The sequence below is a fragment of the Anas acuta genome, chromosome 1, assembly GCF_963932015.1.
Source record: "Anas acuta chromosome 1, bAnaAcu1.1, whole genome shotgun sequence".
Classification (NCBI taxonomy): domain Eukaryota; kingdom Metazoa; phylum Chordata; class Aves; order Anseriformes; family Anatidae; genus Anas; species Anas acuta.
The window spans coordinates 13,691,080-13,717,969 of NC_088979.1; the positions used below are offsets into that span (position 1 = coordinate 13,691,080).

Below are 26,890 nucleotides of genomic sequence, written 5' to 3' on the forward strand. Positions count from 1 at the left end.
TTTAAGATATATTAATCTTGTTGCCTCCGCTCCCTAGTTCATACATCTATGTATAACCACCCAAAAACCTTCACAGTGAACTATTCAGGCTGATTTCTTGGAACCACAGAATCAACAAAATAGTTGAGGCTGGAAGGGAACTGAGGGTACCCTTGCTCCATCTTCCTGTTCAAAGCTGGAAAAACAGACTTCAGACCAGGTTGCTCAGACCTTTTCCTGGTCTTTAAAACTTCGAAACTTCCAAGGATGGAGACTGCACATCTTTGTACAAGTGCTTCATTACTCTAATTAGGATTTTTTTTTTTTTTTTTTAAATACATTCAGTCAGAACTGACCCTATTTCAGCTTATTACTGCTGCCTCTTTCCTTCCCTCCCTGTACCATTGTGGAAATCCTAGCATCATTTCCAGCACATTGACCTTCATTGTAGGCGTTGGGGCTGCTGTTCAACCCCTGAAGCTGTCTCTGCTCCAGGCTGACCAAGCCCTGCTCCTCCTGCCTCTCCTCAAAGGGCAAGAGCTACAGCCTTCACAATCTCAGTCCCACCCTTAAACTCTCCCTAGCTGATCAATGTCTTTCTCATTCTCTGGCATCCAAAATTGGACGCAGTTACCAAGTAACAACAACCAAGCAGTTGTTTAAAGAAGAAAAAATAAATATGTCTTATTAAAACAGATCTATCTTCAGATTTAATAAGACATATTTATTTTTTCTTCTTTAAACAACTGCGTAGCTGTTGGATGGTAATATAGATGCAATGACAAAACTGCACCGAAGTCATCTGATTCCCATATTGAAGGATGCTACTTTTCCAATTCCCCCCCAGTCTTCTGCAAGTTGCCCTCAGTGTGAAACTCAGTAACTGTATCACAGAAGTTTCAGATTCTGCATATTTTGTGAGGAGAAAAGGAAGAAAGAGAAAATGATATTAAATAATAATAATAACACATGTTCATGTCAAATGATTAAAATATATACATATATTCCCCCACCACTATTGTTTCCATGATTTAGAACTATATGCAGCATTGGCCAAGAATATTACTGAACCCAAATGTTTAAACGACTTCTCTGTTTGTTCAGGTGGTGTATATCAGAAAGGACATAGACATTCTGGAAAAAGTTTATCCTGTAGTAGGTTGCACTCCTGGTATTTTGTTCTTGCAGATTTATGACCACGCTCCTTGAGTTTGATTTTAATCCACCAGATGTATTTAATCTGAGTGCCTATATATATGTATATATATATAATCACTTACATGGGACTCTTCCTGAGAAACAGCAATAGACAATAATAATGCAGTTTTTGAATTGAAAATCAAGATTTTTGAACATATTAGTTCAAATAGGAAAAGACCACACTCAGTGTTTACCTGCCCTTTCAGCTTTCCAGTTAGAAACACAATTTTGTTACCAGAGTTACAGTGGCATAAGTGTCATGTTAGAAGGGAGCATTTGGTAGTGTGACATTGAATTCCAGACAGGTGCTAGTAAAATAACTTAACAGCCTTCAGAGAAATTGAAGTTGAATTTATTGGTGTGCCTGTTTAGCACAGTGTGGTACAGCAGAAGTTAGTTGTCATCACCTCAATTTCAAAATAACTTTCTTCAGTGAAACCCTTTGGTTTCTCTTTTGATTGTGAATGGCTTTGGTTTTGTTTGTTTGTTTGTTTGTTTGTTTTTCTTTCTTTTGTTTTGTTATTACCTATATAAGAGACAGATTTAACTGTTTTCTTGTTTTATTCTATAGAGGCAGTGAGAAGACAGTATTTACAATAAAAAACAATAAGATATAACTTTCCAATTTGTTGGAACCTTCAAAGGGTTGTAAAGTAAAAACAATAACAAAATAGTCTCTGCTTTAAACCAGAAACCTCTGCTAACTGCTCCAGTTCTAATATCATAGATCTGAATTCTAATTAGAAGTGCATGTGGAAGGACATCATACTTTAGCAAGAACATGTCATCAACCTCTCTTCTCATGACCTAGCAGAGTAAGGTGGCTCTTTGCAATGATATTAGACGTGCCCTACAAGTAAAAATGCACTGGAAAACAAACTGCACTGGAAAAAAATAAAAAAGAAAATACAGGAATCCAGTCTCCCAAAGGAGACGATGACTGAGGCTTGCACTCAGAGGACAGTCATGATCCACAAGGCTGAATAATAGCTGTGTAGACAACCCACAGAGGTAGCAAATGTGTGATTCTGCTGCTATTATTTTATACTTAAATGGAAATCAGCATCTGTAATTTAATGGCATAAATGTAATTTGGCTGGAGACTAAAATCTTTTTCTCTCCCCACACCTCACTTATTTTATCACTTCTTCCCCTAGATAGTAACAGCATTTTACACAAGTACATTATGTAAAAATACCCATGGAAGCAATGCTTGGGGTGGTGTAAGGAAATCGACAGAATAATAAACAAGTTTCCACTTGCTTTAATTTTCTAATTAAACCTTAATCTTGTTACTTAGTTTATATTTAGTTAACATGGTTGATTTTCATAGCTTCTTTCATTGGAATGGATAATTCTGCAATTTTCTGGCACATCTATCTTATAGCCAGCTGCTGCATTTCTGTCACTTCTAGCCTTGATACATATTTTACAGGTCCACAAGGTGAAAGGAGCCAATAACATGAATTCAGACATGTCTGGCATTCCACTACAGCAGTTGGGCATTTGAAGCCTGGGGCAAAGCATCAATTACATTATCTATTCATGGGGAAACATGGGGAGAGAGAAATTGAGTAGAATCAAAATTTAACCTGCTAATCAGGCATGAAAACTTGATTTTATGAGGTAAAAATATAATGCACTCAATTGGTAGCAGATTGTACATAGGATTGATTTTTAATAAGTCCTTATCTTTCATTAGGTCACGCTTACTCTCAGTTAATATTTCTTCATGGTATACCAGGAAAAAACTGTGTCCTGGCAATAATATGTTTTATACTGGGTTTGTTCCAGGGGGTTTCTTTTGCTGGTGGTGTTTTTTTATATTTGAGACCTGTACAAAATAAGTTTCATTTTTTCCCATTATCATAACTATTTTTGGTTCTAGAGAAAAATGAATTGCCTGGTCTGTTTGTATCATTAGATGGGCAACTGAAACCTTTGTAGAAAATGTCTCCACAGGGAAAAACTAAAGGAGAAGATAAAGTAGGCAATAATCATTGACTGCATGGATATATTTGAAATCAATAGGCTACATGTAATATTGCAGGCCCAAACACATATGCATTATATTGACAAAGAGTCCAAATATATGTATTATTAGAAAACATGTCAGGAAAACTAAGGATTTGGTTCTTTGGCATGTATGTTACAGCATTTGAGATTTCAGACCCTGTGTAGCAATCTGGAGACTATTCAGGGTGAATCCTGCAGACATGTATGACACTGTTTTCAGTGGATAGAACTGAATCCTATCTTCTACTAAATTACAGATGTTAAAAATACAGAAGAAAATGAGAATAGCAGAAATGCAGATTATGAGACCAGTTGGGGCATTTCCAATAGCTGAATACAGTTCATCATCTGCTTCAGAGATGCTGGAGCATTTTACGTCTCAGTCCTGAACAGATGAGATGTTTCCCTGGGAGTGTGAGAACTTGAGGGCTAGCCTTTAATATGCAGCAAAGGTTTTCACTTAACATCTCTGTTTCCCAAGTGTGTACTGCAGTACACACTTACACACATATATATTTATATAAAGGAAAATAACTTAAAAAAAAAAAAAAAACTTTGAATGTGTTGTTGCACTGGTTTTCACATTATGAAGTTCTGTCATGCTGCTGACAAACCTTTTTTATCCCCACCATAACTTTTCCACAGCTACTACTTGTCTTTCAAACTATATCTGTTTTTTAAAAGATATAAGCAGCTTTGAAATAAATAAATAGTACCTACATCTTGAGCAAATATTTTCTTAGGGACTAAAGCCAAGTTTAATAACTCATCTTCCCAGATAGTGTAGCAATATCAGGTTGTGGTTTTTTGTTGTTGTTGTTTGTTTGTTTGTTTGTTTTTGTTGTTTGTTTGTTTTGTTTTGTTTTTCTTTATTTCAGAATTTATACAAATAAAAATAAAATTTAAAAAAAAAAAAAATCCATGTAGAAAATATCGATATAGAATCCAAACAGAATTAAAAAAAAAAAAAAAACTTTTTTTTGATTTTGAAGACAACATAGAGCTGGTATTTGGAAAATCTGGAGTCAGTTGTTTATCAGAACCTTCTCTGTCAGTTTAGGCAGCTCATGTTAAGCACTTCTTACTCTGACTAATAGGAGGATTGTGAGGTTCTTGCTTCTCTTAGTCTTCCCTCTAACTCACCTATTCAGATTTCACAGTCCCTAGTGAGTGATAGGGACTAAATCTAGTTACATGTTTCTACAACAATACTACAATCAATTATAATCTTGGCTGCCAAATACTTTTGTTCTACACAAAATTAAAATACACCACAAAATTAAAAATCTGTTAAAATCTGTTAAAAAAAAATCTGTTAAATTAAAAATTTCTGTTTATGCTAACCACAAAATTGAAACACACAAAATTGAAAAAAAGCCACTCAACATTTCCTTGAAAAATAAGCTAACAAAGAAAGGAACAATTTTAAAATGATTAATTATTCATTCAGGAACAACATTACAAAAAAATCTTTGCAGGACTGGAATGTGAAAAAGTGGATGAACTGTTTTTCAAGCAGTTTCAGCTTTTCCAGGTTCAATGTGACACTTTATTTTCTTTTTTACAAGGAAAGGAACCTATAGTTCGAGAAGTGAAAAAGATTCACCCACTTAAGTAAAAACAGGAGAAGAAGAAACCTGATTTTAAATAAATTCAAAAATTTCCTGGCATCCCTTAGAAAATTGGAAATAAAACCATAATTTATGAAAAGAAAAAAAAATCTGACAATTTGGCAACATATTCTAATTTCTGTTTACAGTTTTCATTTTTCTATTTTTTTTTATAAAAATGAAACAAATATCAAATTATACATTTTAAAATAAAAATTGAAATATTTCACCAAATATTTAATCATTTTCAATATTTTGCCCCAAAGTGAGGAAATAAAATCTCTGAAGGGGCTCATCTTTACTAGAATATGTATTTTTCAGTAAAAGAACAGAAAATTAAGCAGCTGCTCAGAGTGAAGAGAGAGGGATTTTTAAAACTCTAAACCCCAAATCAAATTTAAGCACCATAAATTACTGTTTAAGTTTAAATCAAGTTGGTAATAATCATTTTGGCCATTTCCAGAATTTTGTTTGCTTGACTTAAGTGAAGGTTTAAATGTCAAAATGTGCCAGCATATAACCACTGTGACCCACATTTACTGTGCACAACATTTAGTCCCTGTCTGCCAAACTTTCAGAACATTGGTTTTAGTATTTTTTGTTGATTGCATCACCAGGACAATGCAGAGACCCAACTATTAGCTTTCAAGCCTACCATTAGCTGAAGAACCAAAAGAAAATAACAGTTGATCTGATCCCAAGGAGCTTACAGTCTAAGACTGAAATGGGAGATGAGCAATACTAAGTAGTCAACAAAGGGGTTAAAGAGAACAGTTTGAGCAGAATTAAAGACATACAATCAAGCAAAGCACGATCATATTTGATGATCTAAAGGACCAGTGTTAAGCCAAGAAGTGATTCATTTCCCCATAGATGGAATTCTTTCATCTTATTAAATGAAATGAATTAGCACAGCAAAGAGATCCGTGCTGCTACTTGGGGTTTTATTTATTCAGAAGACACAATGCTAAATTTCTCACCCTTGATAGGAATTAAGAAAACATATCATTATGTCATTGTCCCCTAGGAATACAGACCCTGTGTCTGGGAACCAAGTTCTGGTATCATTTGCATTTTTGGAACAAGTGTTTCTCCATGTGTGCCATGTGTGTCATTGCTGAAAATTAACAACTTGAAGTCACTAATTGCATGGCAATAAACAAGTTATGAGTAAGAAAATTCAGATATAAAACTGATATAAAAGTGATGTTGCTGAAATGGTTTATAATATATAACCTCAAGGCCTGGCAAAAATGTTTTCTTTTAATAGTTTTCGTCACTTAACTCATTTTAAAATGTTCTCCTCTAACGGTAAATAATTTGCTTTAGTGTAGTGCAGGGAAATTTATTCCTTTGACACATTTATTCTTTTAATGGTTATTCATTTTAGAGAGTTTTTCTGTGTGAATGTACATTTTAGTTTGGTGCAAAAGAAATTCATCGTTTTGACAGTTTTACTCTTTTAACGCTTATTCATTTGAATAGGGCTTCGGTCTGCAAACTTATTAACTGGAAAATTCTAGAAAGAGGGCACTGCTGGTTAAATAAGACCATCACATTTGTCACTTCAAAGGAAGATGGCATTGTCTCCCATCAATAATTTACATAAACAGTACAACTTTATAACTTAACAAAAAAAAAAAAATTTTAGAAAGGCAAAAAAAAATGGGTGCTGAACTTGCTTTAAATCAGAGATGGCATGATAGTAGTTTTTGCATGTTAGTTAACTGACAAATGTTGTTTAACCACATCTTCTCTGTAGAACATTCGTCCCAGTATAGCAGTTTTTGTTCTTTTGCCAGAGGCAATTCCTCACAATTCAATACAGTAAAATTCTGTTTCTGATTGGGACATTTTATTAAAATTTCACCTTTTAAAGACCAGGTTTTAATTTAACTTTGTTCATAGCTCCAGTCCGTAGAATGAGATATATCCTTCCCATGCTTAGATAGACATGATAGATATGATAGACAGCTATCTTAAAATAGGATGGATGAGCCCAAAGCTGGAGATTGACCCTAGACTACATCCTTAGACTGGATAGCTTGTTTACCAATAGCTAAAGTTTAACCGCAAGGCAATTAGATCATTATATTAATTATTATATGCACGTTAATATTTTTCTGCAAAGAATAAAGGAAGGAAGAAAAATGACAGATACTATATTTGCCAAATGAATGCATCTTTATGGGAGAAATTTTCACAAATTAGAAATTTCCCCTATTGCTCTGGTTAGAGCCACAAGTAACAGGGCAAAAAATTTAATTTTAGAAATGTATGCATAACTAATTTCTCACTCTTACCACATTTTCAACAGTGGAAATCAGAAGCAATTCATAAACATTATGGGATTGCATTAGTTATGAAGAGAAAACAAAACAAAACAAAACAGAACTAAGATAACGTTCTTTAAAAGGGAGATCAGAGTTCAAAAAGACACTATATAGATTAATTCTGAAGTTTTATGTGAACTCCCAGGATCTAGTAATAACTGCACTTTCATTGAACTTAAGCTGTTAATGATCAACATGGGAAATAGAGAGGTCTGTGTACATTCATTTAAATGTATTTTTCTTTGTATAGGTCAGAGGGACACTGCTACTCAATAGATGAGTTCAATAGCATGCAATAAGGCCTTAACAGTTAAATGCCTCACAGTACATTTCTACCAATGATCTATGTACTGCTGTAAGGAAGAAAATAGGAAGTTTATATCTTAGAACATATTTAATTAAAAAAAAATAAAAATGTAAGTACTACATGCTCACAGTTAATAAACTCAAGGCACTAGTCATTTTTGGAGCTCCATTAGGTGTACTAAATAAGAGAAAAGACAGTATACAATTCCAATGATACAACTAAGATTTATGAAGTCTTGCAGATGATGATAGATGGCTTCAGTTTTTAAAGACCTGAAGGTAGTACTGTTTCCAATATTTTACAAGAAATAATAAGGGCTGTTTAAGGATGGTAAACTTAAAATCTCTGAAAATTGGTAATGCATACCAGAATATATTTAAAAGAATCAAAATATTCTAAATCACTAATGACCTGGGAAAATGTTGAAATTAATTCCTAAAATTTTACCTGAAGTCTGGAAAATATCCGGTTCCCTGGCATTTCATTTTTGAATAGTTTTTTTTGAAAAAGTACAATTGTTAGTAATTCCTGTTTTATCTCTCAGATGATATATACACTGAAATTTTGACTAAGCTGCAGAAGAAATAATGTTTAAGTAACTTTTTATTTCAATATCAGTTTTCTTCTCAGTTTATGCTTTCTTTGAGTTACAATCACACGACTATGGAATCCTTTGAAATGAAACTGGAGAAAAATTTCTTTACTATGTATGTGTGCTATGTTTGTTATTTCTGTTCTGATTTAACATGCTGCCTCATGTCTTCTGCAGCAGCTTATTACTACAGGGAAAACTTCAATAACTTGGGCACTCTGATTTTATTTTTTTTTTTTTCCTTTTTGCTCACAGTTCCAAAGACACCTCCAGCTAATGTAAGTGGCAGAAGTGGAAGACGACATGAATTAGTAATAGCATGGGAGGTAAGGGACTTTTCTGATTAAAAGTCTTGTTTCATGTTGACTTCTTTGTGGGCAAAGTAAACAGCACTGTACTGGGGTTTCATCACAGCAAATATTGGAAAGACGTGAATACAAAATAGTGTTCTTTAAATATGTTTTAAAGTTTCAAATTCATGTGCATTTTCACATAGCTTGAGGGCACTGTGGTAAATCTGCCCTGCTTAGTGGCAGCTCCAAAGTTCTCCTAATTCGTCAGTCTTTTTTTCTAGATCTATCGCTTACGTTGTCCCGACTTTCTTGGATCTTAAGTGAATGCTACACAGATAAAATAATAGCTAATTTCCTCTTCCAGAGGAAACCTTTACAACTATATTTAAATTCAAATGTAAAGTATATTTATATTTAAATATAAATTTAAATTATATTTAAATTTAAATTAAGAAAGAATAAATTTTGAAATATTTCATAAAAATAAAATACTGAAGAACTAAAATAAACCTTACTTTGAGAAGATATTTGTGATACAAGATGCAATACATATGTATCACCAATGCAATGGGAAATTGGAGAAGTGAGTTGTTTTCTCTTCTAATAATAAATAACATAGTAGAGCAGAAGCTTTCTTGAGGAGTTTTCAAAACTTTTAGATTCATCATGAAGAGTTTCAGCCTTGATTAAATACATATGTATGTTGTTGCCTTCAGGGGGCAGTGGCAACCTGGTTCAGGAACGGCACGGTGGCCAACCCCAGGCCGCTCGGTCCATCGGCTCACAGGCACCAATGTGGTGGATGGCAAATGGCATTTATTGTCGAGTCACATGGGCTTATATACCCGAGGCCCACAGCGTCACTTCCGCTTGCTTACATCACAGGCCACACGCTACTGTCCATCAAGGGAGGGGCTCCACCTTTCCGTACATCACGACATCTTCCGGCCGCCAGACCCTAACTACCCACATTTCCCCCCTCCCTATGCACAACCAAATTAGCTAAAATATAACAATCTTAAGACGTAGACATCATAACTTAACTAAAAAACATAAGGCACAATAACCAGGAGAAAACTAAGAGGTAACTGGTAACCCTGAGTAAATACACTCTTAAAGTAGCTGTTGGTGTTCTACCAACATAATGTTAACTTTCTCTAACCAACTTTTAACAAACAACACAAGCATATTTAGTATACAAGGTCCAAAGATAAGATCACACAAACGCATTGCAGCCCCCCACCCACGGAGGCCGCTTCGCTGGTGTCTGGATTCTGCCAGTGTGGAACTCTCAGGCTTAGACAGGATGCTTGCTGACTTATTGTCTTCTCATGTCGCCGGGGTATACAGATTACAGGGGTGCCCGATGATCCGTTCCTGTGAACAGAAACTCAGTTTTCATTAGTTTTGTTCTGAAGTTGGGGCGTCGGCTGTTTGGAGCTTCTCTGGCCGCACGAGTTGCCATACCTTCGTGGGCCCTCAGGCCCTGGACTTGCGCCTGGGGGGTGATCACTGTTGGGTCCGTACCCATTAGCCGCTGCAGGCTAGCGCCATACAGTGTGTGATCCGTCCCAGGTACTTGGGCCAGTTGTCTCATACAGTTGTCCCCCCATTCTTGTTTAAAAATGATCATCCCACCCCCGTCAAAGATCAGTGTACAAGTTTGTTTTATATCAAAAGGGAGCATGTCGTCTCCCCTGAAAACACCATCTATGAGGGTGGAGACCATTGCAGAATGAAGCCCTTTATCCACAATGGCTTTAACAATCGCTTGCACATCCTTAGGGTTTATTGGTGAGTGAACCCTCTGCCCCCTGTCTGTCACCCACACCAGGAACGCTAGCATGGCCGATAGAGCCAAGATGGTGCACGCAATCTTAATTTTCCTCCAATCTGTGAGAGGAATTTCTCCGCCTCGCGGTGCAGCCTTATTTCGGATGGGGATATTTTTGCTATCTGTCCCCATTTCCTCCTCCGAATGTGAATCGGTATCTGATCCGGAGTCAGAGCTCGGCTGACTGCTCACCTCCGAGTTCCGGTCCCCTCCCATCGAGTTCCGGCCCCGCCCCCCACCCCTGCGGGGGGGCCGCTCTCTGCCTCGTGGCTCGCCCGCCGCCTGCTCAGCGAGGCGTTTGCGCCACAGGAGCGTTTTCTCGGATGGCCGTCCCGATCGGCTCTCTGCCCCTCTCTCACGCTTCTACCTCCTCCCCGGTCGTCCCCGCAACCGTTCTCTTTCTCGCATTTCCACGTGTTAGTAAAACCTAACATTTCATCCCCGTTCCCGCCGGAGGCTTCTTCACCCGACTCTTCGTCTTCTAGTTCAGCACCGTACTGGGGCGCACATGGCCGTGGTCTCTCCCAGATTTCCCCAGGCTCTGGTTCCCCACCGGCACCCCTGGCTTCCTCAGCCGAGCCACCCCATAGCTTCCACAACTTTGATACGACCTTCACAAGGGTTTCCATCTTCCTTGTTGGTCCGGGAGCGTCCTCCCCGCCGGGCTGGTCCCGCCGCTCCGGCCACCGTTCACCCGAATCCAGGAGTTTTCCCGGGTTTCGGCACCACTTGCTGCCTTCAGGGAGCAGTGGCAACCTGGTTCAGGCACGGCGGCCAACCCCAGGCCGCTCGGTCCACCGGCTCACAGACACCAATGTGGTGGATGGCAAATGGCATTTATTGTCGAGTCACATGGGCTTATATACCCGAGGCCCATAGCGTCACTTCCGCTTGCTTACAGCACAGGCCACACGCTACTGTCCATCTAGGGAGGGGCTCCACCTTCCCGTACATCGCGACATCTTCCGGCCGCCAGACCCTAACTACCCACAGTATGTATGTGTGTATATATATCTATATATGCATATATATATATATACATCAAATAAAGATAGGGAGTTTTAATGAAAGGAAGTTTTAGCCACCTTTAGGAGTGATTCATACAGTAAGACACACAGAATTCTGGCTATCTTCTTAAAGTAACAAATCTGGGGACATGTGAAGAGGATGTCCTCTCATGGTGCCTCTGTATTCCCCAACATCTGCTACCTGAGCCTGCTTTTTTTTCATATTGTTTATAATTTTAGGACTGTTAGCAGAAGTATTTCTCCAACTTGGAGAGAACTCACAGAATCCCAAATTATAATCTCAGGTGTCTAAAACTGTATCTGATATAAACTAGCCTAATTCCAGTCCCTAATATGATATATTAGTATGTAGTACTCATATTAAGTGTGTTTATGGTGTTTCCTAAGAGTTGGGCACGACAGGATTGTGTCGTATCTCCCCTCTCTGTCAAAGGCCAAAGTCTTCCAAAAGAAACCTGAGATGCATTCACGATATTCTGTAGTACAGATATCTAAGAATTAGCAAATGTCATAACATAACTTTCAGTAAACTTTGATATTTTTTGAAATATATAAATATATATATATATGTATGTGTATGTGTGTATATATATATATATATATATATATATATATTTGATGTATTTGTGACATTCTTTTATAGCTTAAGGATGCAAATTACCAATAAGGCAGAAGGTGTCAATTCTTCCCGAATATTTCTGATGAACTCATTGTTTCCATCAACTCTTAGTGCTGTTCTTCCTAAATCTGATACTTCCAGCACACTGTTTCACATACCTTGTAAACCGCATAGTCATTAATCTTATTAAGATAATAAAATGGCTTTTCATCTGTGTGAATCATAAACCATGATTAGTGACTATCTACTGCCATACCCAGAAATATTGCAGAGATCTAAAGCTCTTCCTTTCCAACTGAAACCACTTAGAAAGGCTGTCTTGTTTTTGCCTCCACTACTTTAGGATACATTTACTTATTTATTTATTTATTTATTCCTTTTGATGAGCAGTGCACAGCTTCAGAAAGCTGGGTAGAAAATAGCCTCTGCAAGTGAGGTGCCTGGTGATGAGACTTTCATTTACAATGTGGAGGGAAGAGGACTCTGTGTTCCCCGTGTCTCTGCTCTGATTCACATGTTCATTAGCTGAAAATCTAAGATGGGCACTTCAAGAGATGGAGTTTAGTCACTTTTTTTTTCTCATTTCCCACAGGCTTAATATGCTGACAGCTGTTAAACACAACCTAATGCCTAACCAAGTCCATTGACATTATAACAAATACAGGCAGTAAATTAGCATGAAAAATTCCACTCCTTGAGCTGGACATTTAAAATTTAGCTTTTGCAGTGCTCAGCCTCTCAGTACATAAATCCCTTTGCTGTCTTCCTGCTTATGGCAGATGTGTCCCAATTTAAGTGGCTAATTTCACAGATCCTCTGAGATGGGAAAAGTAAATGAGATTTTTTTTTTCAAGACTTTTAGTTTGAGAGTTAGAATAACTAAATTTATTGCATCATAATCTAACTCTCAAATTGAACCCCAGAATTAAATCACTAGCACTCGACACCCCATTTGGATACAGAAATTAAACAGGCTGGCAACTTAAAAAACAAGAAAGTCCCATTGTAGTAATTCACATCATATTTTAGGAGTCCTTAACAATATGTTGCTCTATACTTTTTAAAAGCCCAACTGAAGGAATTTTTCCATTAACATATCAATGGTTCAAACATTAACCAGAAAGTGAGAAGTATAGAAGAAGCATCTTTTTGAGCCTAAAGAACATACTCAGTCCTGGGACAATGACCTAACTATGGCCATTAGGTGAAGAAACTCTCTTAAAATGTTCCTTCTCAGAAGCAACTGTCCCTATGTGTTCTCAGGCATGATAAGTAAAATCCTATAATGCAACTGTAAGTTACCACCCTGACACTCATTCACTGAGTGATTGCTTTCTAAATTAGTAAAACCACATCTGACTATTATTGGAACTTTATTTTTCAGCCAGTATCAGAAGAGTTTCAGAATGGAGAAGGATTTGGATATATTGTAGCCTTCAGACCCAATGGAACACGTGGTTGGAAGGAAAAAATGGTGACATCTTCAGATGCCTCGAAGTTCATCTATAGAGATGAAAGTGTGCCGCCTCTGACTCCTTTTGAGGTGAAAGTTGGTGTTTACAATAACAAAGGAGACGGTCCCTTCAGCCCTATTGTTGTCATCTGCTCAGCTGAAGGAGGTCAGTTCAATGTACAGTAAAATTAAGTTTTATATTTTTATCTATATCAAAGTATTTTTATATTCATATGCCATTTGGTATGCTTTTTAACCATATATTTCAAAATTTTGTGCAGAAGTGTTATGTATAATTCTTCAGGTTTTGCAGAGAAGGAGGTGAACCGGTGAACCATTTTTGCAGGGTTACCCACAAAGCAAGTGAAAAAGAAGCCAAGTCAATCCTAACAAAAAAAAAAAGTTTTAATGAAGCTTCATCTGTAACGTGAAGTCTGTATTCTTAACTGTAAGCTGGGTTGCTCTAAAGAACTGAACAAAGAAAGGCTCATATTTTCTAATGTTTCTGAGGTTCACAATAACTTTTTGATGGGGATACGATAACTTTTTGATGGGATTTTCATTTTTTTCTACCGTTTCCTGTCTTTTTTGGTTCATTAGTATCAAATGTTATGTCTTTATCTTAATGGCCAAATATTCAATGAAAATTATATGAATAGTTCAGAAGAACAAATGGAAAATGTCCCTGGAGAATTGCTATGAGGTGAACTTCATATAACTTTAAAAAGTATTTTGTGAAAAAAGACTTATTTGTACTAGTAAAATAAGATGTTCTGTACTGACAGAAGCCAACATATGTAAATTTCCATATAAATGAAACATAAGCAAACGTTGTCCACAGAAATATTATGAGAAGCTCTGTTGCTGGAAATGGTATGGTCCCACTCTTCTTCAGTAGTACTATCCTACTGTCTACTGTTAAGAGAATAAAATCAGCAAGGAATCAGTGGAAACTGGTGGAATTTCATATTATCACTACAAAACTGTAGAATGAAGATAATGTTTTTTCAAGTGAAGCTGGAAAACAGTAAACATTGTTCCATAATAACCCATAATAAATGTGTAATTTTGAAGCTATTGTGTAGCAGAGATCATCAACTACTATTCTCTCACAGTAATTATAGAGGTTGGAATTGCTTGTTTGCTAAAAGCATTTTCAGTAATCTATTTATGTTCCACTGTTTGGATCATCATTAGTAAATATTCATGTTATTATAAAAACAATTATATTTTAAAATGTAAAAATTGCCTAAATCAACCAGAACATTTTTACATTTGACTTCCTTGTTCCTCAACGGAAAATGATGCTGTGAATCTAATGATAATGCTTTTATTATTTAACAATTTCATACTCTGATCAGAAAGTTCAAAAAAAAAATAAAAAAAAAAATAAAAGACACAAAACTTTATTGCATATTTTTTAAAGCAAAATATATTAGCAAAAATGGAACACTGAATTGTAATAAAAAGTCCTTTGCTTGTTTCTTGGGTAAGATCAGAAATGGAATAATGAGCAATATCAATATTTCAAATATTTTTTTTAATTACAAACTTTGCAAATGACCTGAACAGAATTATTAAAATTAACTTTCTTCCTATGCTACTAGAGAATACATCTAGAAAAAAAAATGATCTTGTTACAATGCAACTGTTTACACATACCTACTGTTCATAGCTTACCTAATTCAATCTGTGTATGTGTCCATACATTAGTCTTTTCTTTGGAAGAACTCTGTGGGCTACATTCTTAGACCTATATTTGAGGAAAAAAACATGGTATACTATGACAGCACAGTTCAAAATTAATATATAAAAAAGATTTTTTGTTTTTTTTGTTTTTTCCTGGACTAACACTAGGTGATATACTGAATATATAAAGAAGCAATGAAACAGTTTATGACAGTTAAGTTCCAGGCAACATGGAGAAAGAGGACAATAGACGTCTTAGTTTGCTATGAAACATAAATAAATAAATAAACTGGTTTTGAAAGAGGCATTGATTTTCACAATCCAAAAGTCAAACAACTGTGAGCACATTTTCTCAAGGATTTCTATTGAAAAGGAGATATTAAATAAAGATTGACAGTACAATATGTTATGATCCTAGGGCTGAGCCAGAAAACCCTTAGCTTACTTGCTTTTCATCACATACTCAATTCACTGATCTGTAAACATATAGAATAAAAGTCTAGGACAAAATTATTAAAAGTTAAGGAAACTTTATATCATATATAAAAGGTACCCCCAGATGGATATAGAGCAGTTTAGTGGCATAACAAATTTTTCTAAGGAAGTGTCTGTCTACATTCTGTTGCTTCTGCTCAACACAAGAGGAAAAAAGAAAAAAAAAAAAAAAAAGGAAAAACAAAAAAAAAAAAAAGAAAAAAAAAGACTGCACAGGACAGGTTCTGGACAAGGAAGAAATGTAATTTATTAAAAATGCATGCATCTATCTTTTCTGTATGACTGTGACTGTATATTGCCTATATTGTATATCTTGTATATCTACCTGCAAATTATCACCTACTGCATATTGTCAGAGCCTGTTTGTGGTGGCTCTGATTTGTGTCTAGGTAGGCAACCTTGTGGATGGTATCAAGTAAGATGTTCCCCTGTGTAAGCACAACTGACTGACCTGGCAGGTTCTGTAATGGAGGTAAAAACCTTAAAAAAACATCCACAAGTGAATAAAGAAACACAGCAAGTGAGAGCAAAACAGTGAGTTTTTTTCACAAGTACTTGGAGGGGATAATCACTTTATCTTGAAGTCAGATACTTTGGAGACCATATGATACCAACGGTTACATCATAGCAATACGAGTGATAAGTCAAAGGTGAAGGCAAAAAACTGTGGCTGGTTATAGATGCTTTAAAACTTTTCTTCCCCTTCATTCACTTTTTGACCTTATAGGAAACATCACCTCTGTACACCTCATGGGAGAGACTATCCAGGAGCTAAAGATGTAGATGAATGTAATGCAGGAGTAGAAAACAGAACAGAGAAGCAAAGGAAAAAAAAAAAAAAAAAAAAAAAAACATTATAGTCTGCTGAAGGAGGTCACACAAAAATTCCTGGGTTTTAGCAGGAAGGGAAAAAAATAAATAAATAAAGATAAAATAAAATAAAATATGATCCTCTGAAAATGACAGTTTAATATAGTGGAAAAAAATGAAGCAGTGATTCTCTTCTGGAGACCTTAGAAATGAAAGCAAGCAAACAATCACAGAATCACAGAATTTCTAGGTTGGAAGAGACCTCAAGATCATCGAGTCCAACCTCTGACCTAACACTAACAGTCCCCACTAAACCATATGCCTAAGCTCTACATCTAAACGTCTTTTGAAGACTTCCAGGGATGGTGACTCCACCACCTCCCTGGGCAGCCCGTTCCAGTGCCTAACAACCCTTTCAGTAAAGAAATTCTTCCTAAAAACAATCAAGGAGATAAGAATGATATTTCCTATCAAGGAGAGAGGTCAGATATTTTAGTGAAGAAAAAGAGGGAATGAGGATGACAGAGGATGCAGGAAAGGGGAAAAAAAAAATGCACAATTATAAGAGGACAGGATGGAAGGACAGAGTAGACACATTCCAACACCAAGGAAAGACAAGGCTGAGCCTTCAATAAGTGAACACTTGATAACACAACAAAACAAGTTAGGCTACTCATCAGAAGAAAGGTTGCAATATACAGGCCTGATGCTGTGGGGAGAAACCCTCTGACCGTACTTTCTGCCAGAAAAACAAAAGCACTAGATTTGTGCTAGAACATACTGAAACGAAGTACTGAACTTCATTGTAGGCACAGACAATTTGGATCCACAGAGAATAAAGGCAAAAGGTATTAGAAATAAACAGGGAACAAAAGTGGCATTATACACTGATTGTCCTACCATTTAAACATTCTTTGGAGATTTTTCTTGATTAATACTTAAATAAAGAGGCTACTGTGGCCAAGACTGCTAAGACAAGCTTTCAGAATTAGGGGAAGCACATGCAATTTCTATGTGTGGTTTTAATTAACTGGAAGAGGAAAACTGGGAAACAGAACTATAGCAACATAGAAAGAAATACAAAAGTGTAAAAGTGCAACTGCAAGAAAACAGAAAAGGCCTTTGTCTAGATTGATGACCAGGTAGGATTAATTTAGCAAGCATGCCTAGACAAAGCATGATCTGCATTGGAAAGACAACATAAAGCTAAAATAGTCATAGCATGATGATGATATTGAGAAATACAAAAACAGACTTTTGGTAAAGCATTCTGAAAAGCATTCTTTGAATTCCACTTAAAGTGATTCTGTAATTTCTGAAAAGGGCGATTAAATATACTGGAAGTTGAACTAAAGGTTGCTGATGGCCATGATAAATTTGGATTCTGAGAAAGACCTTACTAATTTTAGATAAATATTACAGGACAGTGTTATTTATGAGAGAATTTAGCAGCTCATAGTTTGGGTAGTAAATACCACTAATTACCTTTTTCCGGCTGTGATAATTAGCAGATTATTTATCCAGTACTGACTGAACCAAGAAGAAATAATGCTACTATAGTCTTGTTTTGGTGAATAATTGCAGCATTATAGAAAAAAAAAAATCTTAGTATATAACAATTGAACTAGTTATTAAATAGCAAGAAGCTATTAAAGAAAATGTAAATAACATTTGAGACTAGAAATTAAAGAATTTTGGAATGTCTCCATGTCAGAGGTGTAAAATCTACCAGAAATTTATAAAGGAAAAAATAGTACATTTCTAGGGCAGTACAGTGCACCTCAGGATTTACAGGATATTCAGAATAAGTAAAGACCATACATAATGCCTGGACATAATACAAGTCCACATAGTGGTGGACTTGGTAGTGTTAATTGATGAACTTGATGATCTTTATGATCTTTTCCAAACAAAATGATTCTCTAATTAAATTAAAGTAATGGAAAGGATAAGAATGGCACATGTATGGGCAAAACATAAGGTGAGAAAAGATTTTAAAGAATAATAAAGTATATAGAGCAGGAAAAAGATGTGAGGTAAATAACATTGACATTTAAGATATTCAAGGAATGGACAAAAATATTTCAGTACTGTAACATCGGTTTTGCATAAATAAGATGATATAGGCAGGATAGCTAACAAGAATGTAGGAACCTGTAAATTGTTACTTCTGTAATGAAAAATTTTGGTATTGCCAATTGCTCAGAAATTCAAATTTCTAATTTAAACAAAAGACTTTACCATTGAACAGTACCAGCAATTAAATTTAATCAGTTTTTCTATTAATGACTGCCATTGATGGTTAAAGTTAGCCCTTTTAATACGCTCAAGGCTTTGGGGTAAGACCCTTTCTATCCCAAACTAATGAAAAGATGGCAAAAAATATTTTTAACAAGAAAAAATATTTCTACATTATTGCAAAAAATGTATCTTTATCAGCACACTTACAAAAGCACAATGACAATATACTGTAAGCTTCAAATCAAATCAAGAAGAAAGAGTAATTAAAGACGTAGATGTAAGAGTAGTCAGGCATGGGAACAGGTTGCCCCGGGTAGTAGTGGAGTCACCATTTATGGGGGTGTTCAAGGAAAGGTTGGATCTGGTGGACATGAAAGGTGGACATGGTTCCTTGGGTGATGATTGGACCAGGTGATCTTGAAGGTCTCTTTCAACCTTAATGATTATATGATTCTATGATTCTACTCTAAATAGAAAATTCTATACAATATAGAATAAATAAATAAATGAATAAATAAGATTTTTGTGAAACATAGATGATGCATTAATTTGAAACAAATAATTTACTTGATAAAGGCTAGCAGATTTCAGATTTTGGATTTCAATACAAGCATACATATGGAGTGAAATAGTTCTTTAACTAGGCTGAAGGAGACACAAAATGATACAAAAGCGGTAGAGTATGAAACCGGATAAGAAGCAATGATAGACAAAGGTACTTGAAAGGAAAATACTGTGCTGGAAAGCTACTGACATTTCTTAAAGATCAGTCTTAGATCATATATAATGTATATATATAATGTATATTCATAATGCTAACAGAAGAGCATGGTTAATATAATGCTGTTACTATAACTTTGTGATATACTGTCAAAACAGAAAGAGATCTGAACAATACGGAGCTAAATGTGAATTAGAGAACACAAGTAAAAGAAACACAAATGACATGCAAATGTATGCAACAAGCATAGTAACAAGCCTTTCCAACAAAATGGGGTCCTAATGGTTGGAACCTGTACTAAAGAAAGGCACATATGCTTTAATTCATATCTGGGCACAATTCTGATAAAACTATCACAACATTTTGCTAAAATCTTATTCTTGTTCTTGTTGCTTACTCTCAACTAAGAAGTCAGGATAGTGAAACTAGAGAGCTTCTTTTGCTTGTCCAAGTGAAAAAGGCAGAGTTGGGATGCTGTCTTGAATTTGGGGAAAAATATTAGGCATAGTGAAGAGCTTTGAAACATAAAGGACAATAATGGTACATCTTTTTTAGCAACCTAAATATCCCAGGCATTCTTTATGCCTGAAGCCAACTGACCAAAAAGGGTTCACAACATACTTGAACACTGCCACCCCCAGGACAACATGCCTGCATTTAAATACCTCCCAGGAACCATCCCTAGGTGGGCATACTTTCTAGACGGCCGGAGTTAATACTTCAGAGTTAATTGGCCAGAGTTAATACTTCAGCACTGACCATGCGAACAACTTACCACTACAGAAAAATGTATGTCCGTGCTCAAGCTGGTGCCTTTCTCTGTCTCCAGTTAGCTTAAGAGTATAGATATAGCCTATCAGCACAGGAATAAATAGGAATTATAAAATATGTAGTAAAGAAATTGGTGAAAATATACAAGTACATAGAAATAGGTTTCTGGGAGAAAGAGGGAACACAACTGGTTTCAGGATGAATTAGGTCTTCTATAAAGGTGTTTTTAACATGGTTGCCACATCGGGAGACACATAATTCATTCACTTAGTTTCAGTACCTTTCTCCTTCAGAAATTATCTTCATAAAAATTAAAGTTTTATAATTTCAATAAATAGTGAATATTACTAAAAACTTCTAGATATGAAAAAGAGAGACCTGAGCAGTACCAGATAAAGCCTGAACACTCTGAGTCTTGCTGTGCTTTCTAAAAACCTCCTGAGGGACCCCAGATGCACTTCTGTAATACATACAAGATGCAATGATACTGCACAAAGTTTTGTTCTTGCTTTGTACAGATTTGCACTAATTCACTAAGCCAATAGAGAACCAATCTTCTCAGTTATCTGAAAGACAAATGGCCATATAACAGCCCTTGCAGTTTTGTTCCTTCATAACTTGAATGAGTTTTGCATCAGGCCAGATAGTGGTTGATATGACATTGAACAAGACATTGCAGACTGAAGGATTGTTCTTGTTAGGTCCAACTCCCTTTGCTATTCATCCTAATCCCTTATTTAAATACATAAATAAATTACCCTTTCCTTTTCATTTAGAAGAAAGAATATGTAATTACACTTTTTTAAATACTCCACTTCTCTGATTAAAATTTTACACTCATGAACCAAAGTCCTGTAGATCATTTCACAGTTAAAGCTGAGCTCCTTGGAGTTTAGGTGAACCTGAATATTAATAAATTGTCATATTAGCTGTAAACTACAGTGGATTATTTCCTGCTTCTGCCACCTGATCCATCTGGATTAGATCCTCTAAAAATTCAGCTAGAGCTGTCTTCACTGATTTTTTAAAGAATGAAGTCAAACCCTGATATGTAAGAGTTTATTAAGCATTCATTTGTTTAATGCCACTGGCTCCCTTGAGAAGTTAGATGTACAAGTAATGCTATAGGTATATCCCTTCTTTATGGGCTGTGGACATTCTACTGCATGATAAAGCCAGGCTTTATCATGGAGAAAGGAAAGCCTTGAAGGAATGGGTTTCAGAAGCTTTGCCTGACAAGTAGGAATACTTCTACACTAGTAAACAAAGGAGGGCCTGGACAGAGCTCAGCACTGCAGGCCTGATCACTGCTTCATTGCTAGCTCATTTCCTGGGCCTTGTGGTTTGTCCCTCCTTTAAAGTCTTCTGCAAATACATTGGTCAGAGAGAAGCTGGACACAGAAAGGACATGAGAAAAAGTGAGAAGTCCAGGGGTCTGTCCATGGAATGATTAGTTCATTTGATTTTTGGTGTTCTGGAAATCAGCTGTTTAAACTCAAGTATCTGGGCTTGTGTTTCCTCTTCTGATGACATCTTTTTCCCTTTGTAGCACAAGATGCTGGATGCAGTGTTACCCTGCAGGCAACCATGCCATCATAGATCTGGTGGAGTCCCCCAGACATGGAAACACATCCATCAATACGAGGGGTGGAGCTGAGCATAACATCTCTTAGCTTTTCTCAGGAATGAAAATTGGAGATGCCTTGATTTGGAAGATCCTGTGGCTGTTTCAAGCAAGATAGCAAATAAATCCTCTTTCTTTACCTACAGGATAACACAAGAAGGCCTCTTCCTTGTCATTTTCCTTTTGATAGATCTCTTTTGTGGTGTTTTGTTGTTGTTTTGTTCTATTTTTCCACAGAAGGGAATCAACTCAGTCACAGATCCTTGGAAGACTTAAAGCCTTAACTATGTGGAACTGCCTGGGCTAATAATGCAATTACACAGGCCAGCACTCGTAGCTTAAAATGAGAGCTCAGATTCTGAATTTAGGGAAGTGTATAAAAATCTTTCTTGGAGTCAAAATGAAAAGCAAATATATATTATGTGATTGGACAAGGAGTCCAACAGAGGCTTTATTCCATAAAAGGTTTAAAACAGAATTAACTGTAATTACATTTAATAAAGAGTTCCTTGGACTTGTTTAAGTTAGATCACATGAAAATATTTAAGGATGAATATTTCAGAAAAAATAGACCAGTTTCTGGTGGGAAACAGAGAAAACACAAGGAGAGCTGGTAACTAATTCTTCTTCTCCTATCTGCCAGTATCAAAATTCAGGATTCCTTCTTTGAATGTCAGATCTTTGCAATCAGTGTAATTCTTTGTTCTGCTTTATTATGGTCATCCCAAAGCCCTGCAGATTGAACATGTTTCTTTACAGTATGACTATGGTACACGGAAAGACAATGTTTCGTGGATACTTCACACAGCCTTCTGAGAAGTTACCACATTGCATCTTTAATTTAACTAGGAAGTATTACAAGGACCATTAAAGATGTTTGCTTTTTTTTTTTTTTTTTTTTTCTATCAACATGATCTCAGGAAGATACCAATAGATTAACAAATAGATTTAGCATGATGACAACATATTAAGAACAGAATATGATTACAACATCAGTGACCATTATGGAAAACCTAATGAACCTCTCAAACTTATCATTAGTTTTAGACACACAGAATAAAGCATGACATTGGACTGAACCACAGAATGTATCACATCACCAGAAATTATATGGTCCTCATCCTATCTGAATCCATAAAAAAACGTTATTTCATCTCCATAAACTTTCAGAGAGTCATAATAACTTATTCACAAATGTAAGAATATAGTGAATAATTTCTGGATATGTAAGAAATACATTTTCTTCACATTAAAAACAAAAACAAACAAACAAACAAAACTATTTCTACTCCATTTGTCGAAAACAATTTCAAAAAATATCAGGAAATGCCCTGTGTTTCTATTCTAAACAATACATAAACCACCCCTAGTGGTTTATGAAGAGGAAATGAAGTTATGAAGTTATGAAGAGGAAATGGTTTCTACATTTATAGAAAATGTAAAAGCTGCCAACCGACATTTTGTGTACATCACAAATTATTTATCCCACTGCAATCTTTTCTGACAACAAGGTAATTGCTTCAATAATACAAAAGCTAGAAAATAGCTTTTGCCACACAAATCTTAGTAGTACATAAAATAGAATGCGGGGCGTAACTGAGGAACAGAAAATCATATTATGAGGAATATACTTCTTCATAGCACAATTCTTTCAGTATTGAATTCAGAGGATCATTTTACTTATTATTTTTTGATTGTTTTTTTGTTATTCCTATTATTCTTTTTTTTACCTGAAAAGTTCCATGTAAATTAGTAATTCTCATTGTTGGAGAATACCATTTTGCATCACAGAAGAAATGCTTCTTTTCTCTAAATGTAAATAAAGAAGGAGATGAAAAAGAGCTGCAAACATTAAAAATCTGACATCAAAAAAGATGAAAAATCTGTACAAGCCATGTCAGAGAAAAGGTATAGGGCAGCAATGGCAGGACAACCCCTGCAACATGATCAGAGAAAAGAGGGTAGCTAATGAGTCAAAACTGATATTAGACATCTTAGTAAAGCAGTTTGATCACTGGAAAAGTGTGTAATTTTAACTCAGGCTGTTCCATAAGGAAATTCCTTTCCTGTAACACTGTTAAATGAACCCCCAAAACACATTTTTTAGAAAGTTCTTTGATGTGTCTCCCCATAACAAAAAAGCCAGGACCTCTGCCTGCCCTTCAAGAGTAGATTAATGCATTAGAAATATAACGAGAAACATTAGGCCAAGGAATAAATTGCAGGCTCTGCTACTGCAGGAGAAAGTGAATCCATCTTTTTGCTGAGCAAGTAAGCTACACCAGAATGGTGTAGCTAGATAAATGAAGTTACTGTGCGCTTTGCTGTCTGTGTTCAAGCTTTGTCTCTACATCTTATCTTAAGCAATTTTTCAGTAATATTTAGGCAATAAAGTGGAGAATCCAAAATATTTTCTTCACTCAGGTCTTGGTTTGATATGTGGCATTTTTTGGATCCTCCATTCCCAGTGCACTAAATGCGGATATATATTTATGCTATGGTCCAACGACCTACCTTGCCATATCCTCTCTACATTTTCCCCAGTAACTTTCCAATCATTGAAGGAAGTTGGACCTCTATATCTTCACTGATATAGAAAGGTTCACTGATATCAAAATACAAATTAAAACATGCCTGTGGCAACACTATTGGGCAGCCCTAACCCTGTGCACCCTGGCCATTCCCCAGCTGCATCCAAGGACGCCCACCTCAGTGGGAGGGCAGCCCTGGGCTATAGGTCCTCTGGTCTGGTCTCCATCAGGAGACTAGGACTGCAGAGTGCCGGATGAGATACAAATACAGTCATAGGACCAGCAGTAACAATACAGGTAATGAGAGGTACATATCTAGGTCTTAACACCTTCTTTAGAAAAGCATGCATCTTAGGTCTAAATTGTAATTGCTTCACCGCTGAGAGTAATGCCCCAAACAACGGTGCTTGTGACTTCAAGGACATGATAACACAGCCTTTAAAAGATCTTTTACTTAACATTTCACTGCAGCTCTGGGTATTGCTTCTTTCTTGATATAGCCCCAGAGCAGGATTGACTGAGCACCCTAGTTAGGTATCATTCATTCTGAGCTGACAAAAAGGCACTAAAAAGCCAGGAAGAGAATGAACGCTCCATTTACTTCTGAAGTTAAGATGATCAAGGGGTATGAAAGGTGTATGTGGGGTGGGGGGAAGGAGGGAGAGGGAGGGAGAGTTATTTACTAATATAAAAGATTTAAAAAAAAAAAAATTATAAGAGATTCTGTCACAGTTTGCTGTGCCCATCATCAGTGATAAGATATTGATATATCATGACACAAATAAAGGAGTACAACAATAATAATCTCTTCATCTTTTTCAGTTTCTCATGTTCCCTATAAGTGTCATACCTTCTTGTGAGTATTAAGGTAGAATAAAGGAAGTAAATGACAGTTTCAGATGGAGTGTTTTTGATAAATACAAGTTGTTACAGTGGAGGTTTATTGTTTCAATTTTTCTTAATACAGAACCCACTGCTGCTCCTATTGATGTCAAAGCTACGAGTTTGTCTGTATCAGAGATTCTTGTTGCGTGGAAACATATTAAAGAAAGTCTAGGAAGACCACAGGGATTTGAGGTATGAACACAGAATATAATAATGAGAAGTCTTGTTGCTTTTGCTAGCATTGCGTTCTGTTAAAATGTGAAGTAGTGAAACTTCAATAGAAATTATACTCATTTTAGCATACATACAACCAGCTGTAGAACAACGGTCAGAGCTGTAGCACTGGCACATCTTTTATTTATTAGTGCTTGAAAACTGTTCAACACCACTTCTTATACCATCTTTTTGACACTTCAAAAAGAACTGAAAGAACTGCAAGTGACCTAGCATGCCTCTTTCACAGGCTGGGGAAGATTAGGTATTGACTCGAATATCGAAGTGACCAGTTCAAACTTGTTATTTACTGAGAACAACCAACATACAGAAAAGAAACAGCCTCTTCCACCCATGTGCTCTCATCCAGCAGTGTCTGGGGAACATCTGCTGGGCAGCCTATAAAAGGTCGGATGTCAGGAAAGGAAGCAGTAGCAGCACTGTCCACAGACAAAGCCCTGCTTAGAGACAGCCCTTCATGAGCAGGGACGTGGAACCAGCACAGGAAATGGACCTTCTTGCACTTTTAGATCCAGTTGTAGCATCAAATCCAGTTTAAGATCCAAACCTCCAGGAAATAAACCTATCTTTTGGGGACAGCGCAACCCATCCTGACCTTGAGGTTCAGACTGTGCTGCTGCTCAAGTTATAACTTATCTAGACTCAATTTACTGATTTGGCATTTCAGGTTATTTGACCCGTTATTTTGAGAGTGCATGCTCTTTCCTGCCTGTCTGCAGTAACAAAGAGGGGAAACAGGTATATCTGAGGCAGATACCAATGCTACGAATACCTGAAGACAAATAAGATGAATCCAAAAATAAGTTACAGGATAGAAATCAATATAAGTAATATCAGTGATTAATATTATTAATATCAAAGAATATGCATCTTGAATATTTTCTTGTATAAATTGCCAGTACTTCATATAGCACCCGAAACTCAACTCCTGTAAAGATTTATTTATTTTTTAAGTTGAAGAAAATTATATTTACCTCCAGAAAGCCCTTAAAAATTATTATCAAGAAAAACTCTGAGCTATAATTTTTTACACCCTTCATGTGCTCTTGTTATTAATGATTGGTAAAAGCAAGATAGATCCATTATTGACTAAGATTCATCTCTGACTTATGTTCAAAAGTTAATGATGTTCCCTGTTCAAAGGTTCTGTAGAAGAATAACTTAAGGCTTCTGAGGCTTTTATGCTTTAACATGGCCCTCATTTCAGCAGATTAGCCAAGTACCTGCTTAATTTGATTTCCTTGATCCAGATTAGGCATGAATTCAAATTCAAGCAATTCAAATAGAATATTTTAAAATAAGGCATGCCCTTGAGTTTTCTTTAGTAATAAGGACTTATCTCTTGCATCTTCTACCATGACTCTTTGAGTCCTCTTCCTGTAAGCCATGATCCAAATGCTTAGATCACCCCAGGACTAGATCACCCCAGGACTATTATATTTAGTTCTCATAAAACTTCTTTGGCGCAGTGTTATAGTGCCAGCCTCATCCACCTGAGATCTGCACTAATAAAAACAGACTCCGGGCAGCAAAGGCCATGCTCACCCACAGCCTCCTCTGCAGTCTGCTCTGTGCAGACTTCAGTTTTAACATTTGTGTCCTGTGACCTACTAGCACACAATGTC

General features: G+C 36.2%; 1 protein-coding gene across 2 annotated transcripts in view; it reads left to right on the forward strand.

The window, feature by feature from the left end:
• The window catches only part of CNTN5 (contactin 5), a 686,534-nt gene that overhangs the window by 645,385 nt on the left and 14,259 nt on the right, over positions 1–26,890 (forward strand). For both annotated transcript variants that reach the window (XM_068669732.1, XM_068669723.1), the window contains exons 19-21: positions 8,293–8,363; positions 13,196–13,430; positions 25,114–25,223. In XM_068669732.1, coding sequence (XP_068525833.1) covers positions 8,293–8,363; positions 13,196–13,430; positions 25,114–25,223 — 416 coding nt within the window. The remainder of the gene's footprint in view (positions 1–8,292; positions 8,364–13,195; positions 13,431–25,113; positions 25,224–26,890) is intronic.